General features: G+C 53.0%; 1 protein-coding gene across 1 annotated transcript; it reads right to left on the bottom strand.

Moving 5' to 3' along the window:
- Window positions 1-490: 490 nt before the first annotated feature.
- Window positions 491-2,227, bottom strand: SST (somatostatin). Its single transcript, XM_030456637.1, has 2 exons — window positions 2,020-2,227; window positions 491-1,009 (listed from the first exon to the last, which is right to left on the bottom strand). Exons 1-2 carry the CDS (start codon window positions 2,155-2,157, stop codon window positions 797-799), a joined length of 351 nt encoding a protein of 116 aa, XP_030312497.1. The 5' UTR covers window positions 2,158-2,227; the 3' UTR covers window positions 491-796.
- Window positions 2,228-8,640: the final 6,413 nt, after the last annotated feature.

Genomic DNA, 8,640 nt, shown 5'->3' with positions numbered 1-8,640 from the left:
AAAGGAAAACTTCCCTAAGGAATCCTAGAAGCAGTGTTTGTGAGGGATTGTACAAGAAGTAAAATATGCCTGGTAAGAAAACCCTTACATGTTTGCGGCTGAGAAGGGAGTGAGATATGTGTGGTGTAAATATGTACTGTGAACCACTTTTATGGTTCCCATCACTAAGAATACAAAACTGAATTACAGTGATGGCTCTGGTGATGGGTGTAAATTCTCCAGACTAACTGAAGTGCCAGTGTTGTGGATTTGATTCAGATGAACTTCAGATGAACTTACAGGGATTTGATATCTAAAATACTACTGTGTTGCTAGGTCCCTTGGAAAGATCACAGAAAAAAAAAAATCCCCACCTCACTTTAAGAGATGAATGTGTGCATCTGTGTGCATGGGGATGCTCTTTACTGCTGCTGCCTAGATGAGTGGCATTTTGGAGACAAGCAGCTTGAGAGGTGACTTAGGTTTTCTCATTGACCACCAATTCTCAGCATCACTGTTTGAAACATAAACTTTATTGCAACAAAGAATTAAAAATAGTACATCTGAAAGAGTTGCGGAGTGCATGTCATTAAAGAACTAGTCAGAAATCACAACTCAAGCAAATTGTGTACAATTGGAACAGAAAGTTTTATTAAAACAACGGGAAATCAAACTCAAATTTTCCTTGTTTTTTAATTTCACCATAACTGTGGATTGTTTATTTACAGTCTTCGCCTTTTGTGGTGAAGCTTCTGCTCAGGACAGGGGACTAGGAAGAAGGCAGGGACAGATGGACAGGAGAGGTGGGTTTCAAAAGCTAACAGGATGTGAAAGTTTTCCAGAAGAAGTTCTTGCAGCCTGCTTTGCGTTCCCGGGGTGCCAGAGCGGGGTTTGAGTTAGCCGAGCGCTCCAGCTCCAGTCTCACTTCATCCTGCTCAGCCCCTCGGGACAAGTCCTCAGACTCCAGGGCTTCATTTTCTGTCTGGCTTGGCTCTGAGAGCAGTTCTGCCAAAAAGTACTTGGCCAGTTCCTTGGGGAAAAAGAGAGAGAAAAAGAGACCAGGATTACTCCTCGGCTTTTGCGATCTCACCACTCTGTCCCTCTAAGACACCTCTGTGCCCAGATTTCACAATGCCAGGACTCAGGAGGAGAAGGGGAACCCTGGCTCTCCCCAGAGAGCCCTGACTGACAGCTGCTATGCAGCAATTTCACCAAGGAAATAAAGGGAAGCAGAAGAACTCTGACTTCTGCCTGGTGTGGGGAAGAGACCACTGTCCTGGCTGCAGCAGGGAATGAACTCATCCCAGCACCACATCACCTTCCCTTCCTGCTGCTCCAGCACACTGTGCTGCACTCGGTGAGGATGTGGTGAGGATGCAGTGAGACTGCCACTAAAGTGTCCTAGGAAAGGTCTTTGAGGGAGCTCACGGTGGAGGCTGAGTCGGATCACCCTCTCACTGGGGGTTATTTTTCCTCTTGTCACTATAAGCCCTGGCTGCACGTTTGCATGGATAAGGACATCACCCTGCTTCACTGGGGCAGCTGCCTTGCTTCAGTGCCCCAGAGAAGCCCAGGAGAGAGAAGCCTAGCTTCACCAGAGGCTCTGCTTCAACCCTCACCAGCACCCAGCTGGGCTGGGCTGGGTTGGGGTGGAGTGTGCTCCTTTCCTGCCTCCAGCTGCCCAGCCTGTCACTGCCTCAGCCCAGGGAAGCAGGGGATCTGTCAGAGAAGCGGGGTCTGCAGCAAGAAACTGAAGGAGCTGAAACGAGGACACTGGTCAGCACTGGGGAGCATTTGGTCTGCACGGAGGGTACTGGGACGTTCAGTGGGAAGCTGGAAGGGTCTAGAGCAGGAAGCTGGAGATATGTAATGGGAGTGCCAGGGGCTCCAGGGGGGCTCTGGTGGGGAAATGGAAGGTCTGCAATGGGCATTCAGGGGGTTTCGTGCAGCGGAGAAGCTGGGATCTGCAGCAGGGCCGTCGGGGTGCCGAGGGGTGCCCGAGGGGTGCCCGGGGTGGCCGCCCAGTCTCGGGGCTCTCACCTGCTTCCCGGCGGCAGCAGCCAGGGACTTCTGCAGGAACTGCCGGAGCCGCGGGTCCGAAGGGGCGGCCGAGACGGTGCCGAGGACTAGGGCGATGGAGAGCAGGGCCAGGGCGCACTGGAGGCGGCACGACAGCATCTCGCCGGCTGGTAGGGCGCGGAGAGGCGGCGGCGGGCAGGCGCTGGTGGCTTCGCAGCTGCTCGGCTCCGGCGTTGGGGATCTCCTCGCCTCCCACCGCCTTTATAAACCCTTCTCCTGACGTCAAGGCGGGGGCGCCCCCCTCGCCCCACGCCGCCGGGGGTGGGTCCCTGCCCGACACCGAGGGGGGGGCCGGGACCGGGGATGCTCCGCTCTGCCCGGGGCCGGCCAAGCGTCCACGGTGCCCTTCGAGTGACCCTCCCTCCCCGGAGCCGCCCCTCTGCTGCCCCTCGTCCGTCCCCGGCCTCAGTGCGTTTTCTCCAAATCACCATCTCTCCGGAGCCATCGACTTTGCTCCCTCCTCCCCAGACACAAGTCCCTCGGCGCGGCAGTGGAAGGTGCCAGCCGTGCACCTCTCACCCCGCGGGTCTGAGCCCCACGCCGCAGGGCGAAGCTCCCCAGCACTCCCCGTGCCAAAGCCCCTCGCTGGAGCTCGTCTTCCCGTTCCGTCGGGTAAGAAGCAGGCTGCAGAGTCCGGGTAGATGAAAATTATCCTCTTTAGGGCGGATTTGCCCCCGGCTTCAGCAGGGAGTGGGGGATGCTGAGCTGTCCCCTGTGGTCTTTTCTGCCTCCCCGGCCCCTGCGGGGCTATCCGGCACCAGTCCTTGCCACACTCCTCTGTCCCCGGCCAGCTCCACTGGCCGTCGGCACAGCTTTGCTGGCATCCAGGCAGCCCCCCCCCGGAAAACTGCCCCTGCTCTGCCATAGCTCTGCAAATCGGGAAAGCACCTACAAATTGGCAGGTCCCTGCAGGTCCCTGGCAGAGCCCGAAATCCATCTCAGGTTAAATGGATTTGCTAGTTCCTGGGGATGCTCCTGTCCCACTGGGATAATCAACCTTTCCCCCTCCTCCAGCCTGTCCCTGTGAGCTGGCTGATGCCAACACTGGGGACAAAGAAGCTGCAAGCCCTTTTCACACCAAAGGACAGGTCTTGTCAGCTATGTCCCATCTGGCAGGAGCAGAACAGGGTGTGCAAGGGAGGGGCTCTGCTACTGCCCAGAAAAGGGGTATTAGTGGCTCCCTGCCATCTCATTTTCCACCTGAGGAAAGTCAAAGGCTTCTGTATACAAGGACTCAGGTACTGCAAAAATGTCTCCAGAAATCTGCAAAAGGACATTTCATTTCATGCTGAATTAGTATACCTCATCTGCCTTCAACCCTGGTGCTGCTGGCTGCATTTGCTGAGGCTGAGCTGGTAGCATGGCTCATGAACAAAGGTGTTCCTGATCTGCTTTACAGTCAGCAAGAGGGAATGCTGCTGGTCACCAGTTCTAGGTCAAGCAGACCTGTGGGCTGAACTGGGACTCTCCACCCTGGATTGTGCCTCTCTTCCTTTGTGCAGACACCTGCAGCCACACATCATCTTCATCCTCAGCATTCTCCCCAAATCACGGTGCAAGAAGAATGACACTTATGAAAGAAGAAGCCTTCATTTTTATCCTAAGCCAACCCATGGGTTGGGTTGACCTGTGCTGCTTTTACAACCAGCTTTTCTCCAGCTGCCGGGCCTGAACAAGGCCAAAACTTTCACTCTTGGGACACTGTCTTCTAGCACTGGCATTGCTCTCGGGCAGCCATGGGAGCCATGACTCCCAGAGCTTCATTCTCTCTACTGTGTCCCTGTACTAGCAGTTGGAGCAACATCACTCCTCTCCTGCAGTGGAGGAAGAAGAGCTAGTCCTGTGCATAGAAAATGGCCAAGGCAGCAAATGTCAGGGCATCAAACCTATCTTGGCTCTCTTATCTGTCTTAATGAGAGATTTTCCTAGGGATGCTTCTCCCAGCAGCAGTGATTTCCCAACTTCTTGAAGCTGTTCCTATAGCAGCAATCTGGGCTCTTGCAGTTTACTTGCATGGGGAATAGACTGCTTTTGTAGACCCCAGGCCCTTGTCACACCACAACCCAGCTGTGCCACACTGTGGTGGCAGCCCAGTCCAGGATTACAAAGGACTGAGTAGGAGCAGAGATGGAAATGGGAGACAGCACTGGGTTCTTTCAAACTCCCCTGCTACCTGAATTTACCTGGACACTTGACACAGCAGGCAACTATCCATCCTGGCACTGGCTGGCCTTGTCCCCCTCCAGGGGAAAGTGATGGCATTTCTCTCTTTTTCAGCTATCTGTAGCACCTCTGTGCATGAGTCCAGCCCTGCAAAAGGCTTTCAGCTCAGAGATGTCCCTTGCTAGCCTACATCTTCACCCAGCCTTTGTTTTTAATTCCAACATTTCTCCATCCCAACCCTGACCTGCCAACCCTGCCTGGCCACCTGGTAGTGCAGGGCATCCTGATGCACAGCAATAATGCTCAGCAGGGTTTCAGACTGGGAGCAATGGAGATATGCTCCCTATAGTCTATTCCCGGGCAAGCTCGAACCCTCAATCACATTGTGGATTCCTGGTTTTCACGGTCAGCCCAGCTACTGTGGCTTTTCCAGACACATGGGGGCAAAGTTGGCTCTGACTCCAGCTCTCTGTTCAGCACTGGAGCTGGATGTCTGTCCCCCTGACTGCCCCTCCACCTGGGGGTTGCTGGAGGAATTACATCGGTGTCCTCTGGCAACAGCAAAAATATTGCTGCAGGGAAATCCAAAGTCTTAGATTTGTCCCACTGAATTTCAGAGGATATCAAGGATGTGTTCATTTTCTGCTCTCTGGTCCTGTAACCCCACCAGGAGGTGACTTGGCTCCTGAGACAGAGAAGCCTCAGGAAGGCTCTGACATCTACCTTAGTTGGTTTTCCCCTGTTGCATTTCAGCTGAGACTGGTACAAGTAAGACTGCAGCCAAGGCTTTGGTAAGAATATTCTCCTCGAAACATCTTAACCTGTTTTAAGGAGAGAAGCTGAATTTCCATTGTGTCTGAGCCTTGTGAGATGGATAAAAATGTTGAATGGACCGAATTTCCTGGTGATCTCAGGTTGGCAGGACCACTATGATATTCTGTGGCTGAAGAATAATGATATTTCATTTCAAGGAAAAACTAAATGCCATCTAAACAAATATAAAATATGTGCTTTTGTAGTGCTGATCTGAAGGAACCGACACTGAGAGAGTGAAGAAAGGGACATTATCTGCTCTGTACGTCTTTGAACTATCTCCAAGTGAGGACTCCCGGGGAAGGGCAGACTTCCAGAAGTCCTTAAGGCTCTGGCACAGGCATGAAGTGACAAGCAAGTTGCAGACTGAGATACCACTTCCCCCTCTCCCAGGTCCTTTATGTGATCAATGTGCTTTGAATTTTTTTTCACACTCATTTACCAGCCAGGTATATCCAGCCAGGCTGCGATGGAGGAGAGTCTCTTCCTTTCTTTCTGCTGCAGCGCTGCCAGGCATGAATGTGGCTTTATAGACGACTGAATTGCATTGAATTCCTGTGACTACTTCCTTACCCTCACGTTACCAGCCTGCTCCGTAGATCCGGAGCATCCTAGCAATGCTGGGGACTGTGTGCACAGGCTGCACTCTCAGCGCTGTGACAGCAAAGCGTGCCCTCTGCTGTCACCAGGGCCACAACACCGCATCTCACAGCACCTCGACTCCTTGGCTGTCATGTACAAAATGCTATCCAGACTCTCAGCTCAGCTTTCATGAGCAGGACAGTTTTGCCTCGTACCATTCCCTTGCCAGCAGAGACCCCCCCTTTTTCTTATGTTCTAGCATTCAGTTTGGTGGGGTCGAGCTGTGATCTGGGAGCCAGGGCCATGAAATTCCTATTTCTGTCTGTGGAAGTCCAGATGGTGCTGTGGGGCAGTGAGGAAGGCCCCACAGCCCAACAGTTCTTGCAGCTTGCAAAAAACCTAATAGGTTGTACTCCAGGTAGAAAAGCAAAAGGGACAGCAGGCTGCAGAGGTCCACAGAGGAAGGATCTTGCTGCTTAGTTTTTCTTACCTCTCTTAAGAGCCTGAGCTGTGTTCAGGATCTCTGCTGTTGCTACCTGAGATTCATTCCCACTCTCATCTTCTGCAGCTCCCTTTGAAGCCAGACAAGGGACAGATAAGCACAAACATGTGCAGAAGCAAAGGTGCACAGGTTGAGCTCAGAGCAGTACCAGGGTATCTACCTGTACTACTGAGGGGACTACTAGGGGCCACAGATAGGGCTGTGTTAGGGACTGCACACACAAGTGCTGGCCTAGGATGGGAGGAGTTAATAGCATAAAGCAAGAGATACGGATACAGGGGGGTGAGCACATGAAATAGTACAGAGCTCTGCTTTCTCCCTTTAGCATTCCTCTATAAACACCAGCTCCACAGCTAGAGCTTGGACCTCCCTTCCCTCTAGCTGTGACACTGGATCCCTCTCAAACAGGCCAGGCCAGGAGGCTCCAGGTGGCCAAGGACACTTGTGTCCAACCCCACAAGCAGGCAGAAGTGACACAGTATCCTGCTCGTTCTCAGGCTGCTTTCTCCCAGCCAGCTCAGGCTGCAGCTGGTCAATCCCCACACCAGGAGACCACCCTGGGGATGAGCTGCAGGCAAACACCTGCCTTCTGCCTGCAAACCTCCCCGGGTGGTAAGCTTTTCCTCGGCAGCAGCAGATGTCCCATGTCGAGCTGCATATTTGTTGATTTCTTTAATTATTTATTTTCGACGGATGTCTTTATTCCAGGGACTCCTTGCTTAAACACCGTCTTCGTCTGCCCTCTCGTGGAGGACCGGCAGAATACAGCAGAGCCACCTGAGCAGTCCCGTCAGGCCCCGAGGTGATGCTGGGGTCGATCCCGCTGGGGCGGTGCAGGGCTCGGTCCCCCTGGGGTAGTGCGGAGGTCGATCCCGCTGGGTGATCTGGACAGGGACGAGCCGGTCCCCAAGGCTGCCAAGAGAAAGCCAGCGCCTACAGTGTCATTGAGTCCAGCTGTGTGCCCATCAAACATCCACCTCTTGGAGAGTCACAGCGTTGGTGTCTGCATTGAAACCATCCCAACATCCGTGTTTTCGCAGCACCAAAACAAGGCCCAAGTATGAGAGAAGAAATCGAGGAGCACAGGAAAAACTGGAACCCTTGGTTCACAGGATCACTGTGGGTGATGGAGTCCTGCTAAACCCCAGGAAACTTGGACCAGGCCTTCCCAACACTTGTGCTGAGAAGTAGAATGGGGAGGGACCTGGCAGCATAGGAAGGTTTGTTTTTTTTTCTCAGTCTAGAAGAAAACTGAAGAGAAGGAAATCTCGGCCACATCACCAGCTACTGGGCAGGTCTTTACATAAGAGGATGAGTACCAGAGGAGCTGCTTAAACACACTCTGGGAAGCTCCCTGGAAAGCAGCCAATTTGTCAGCTTGGAGTTGTCCTTTTTTCTAATGCTTTTTTTCTAAGGCTTGGGAAGAATCAGGACCTTTATCTGGAGCAGAGTTATCAAAGGGCAAATAACTGAGCAGTTCTGACACAGGCAGGCCTCACCAGTTGAATGTCTGTGGTGGGTTCTGCAGCCATAAAACACGTGTGGTGCACCCCTGTGTGTCACTGCTCCCTCGCCTCTGCAAACACCATCCATGCTGAGCAAAGCTTGCTGGCTCAGGCTGGCCGTGCCAGATGTCTGCAGATCTCTGCCCTGTGGATAGTAATGGAATGATTGCTATTGCTTCAGCTGAACTGCCTGGAAAAGCCATGACATCATTGTTTAAAAAAAAAAAAAGAAAGTCAGGAGGAGGAAATGCAGCCATGATCCAGGAAAATACTGTATTTATTTTGCAAACGCAGCTGAGCAAGTCAATGGGAAATGGAGGTCACAGCTATGCAGCCTGCTTGTCTAGGGTAAGTGAAGCTGTCAGCCCAGCCCAGCCACTTCCAAAAGTGACAACTGCAGTAATCAGAGAGGTAGCGAGCTCAAAGGCAGGCAGCCCCTGGCAGAGAGGGGAGAAACCTAAGTATGTGTGTCAAATGAGGACAGTATGTGTGTCAAAACCCCGTTATGAGGACAACTAGCTTTACTAAACATTAGAAACCAACTGGGGAGAGGCGGGAAGAGAAAGCCAGTAGGGGAGCAAGGTGGGAAAGCAGGTTTTTGCTATTCCCAAAGCTCAGCCCGGTTTGCTGTTGGTTTTTCCCCACCCTGTGCCTGGCACGAGTAAGCTGGTGCGGGCTTGTGCTGGGCTCGGCCCTGCTGAGCAGTAGAGAGGGGTGTGCCCAGCCTGAGGGGTGAGGAACAGGCTCCTGCCCCTGGAGGATGCACGCCAAGAGAGGTTTTGTGGCTGGGAGGACATCACTCCACAAGGAGCCTGCCCCACAGCCGGGGGGCACTTGTTGCAGAAATCAAACAGCAGGAGGAGGAAGGAGAGGCTGGCTTCAGCTCAGTGCTCAGCCCTTGCTTTTTGGGAGGCTTCTTCATGTGCCAGCATACCTGGTCAGCTGGTAGACAAGCCAGAGGAGCTGAGGGTCCTACAAAGCAGCACTACAAGCAGCAGCTTCTCCCCTTTCTTGGCA

Source organism: Calypte anna, chromosome 9, assembly GCF_003957555.1.
Source record: "Calypte anna isolate BGI_N300 chromosome 9, bCalAnn1_v1.p, whole genome shotgun sequence".
NCBI lineage: Eukaryota > Metazoa > Chordata > Aves > Apodiformes > Trochilidae > Calypte > Calypte anna.
Note: the sequence above shows the minus strand (reverse complement) of the source record. Positions and strands in the feature narration are given on the sequence as shown.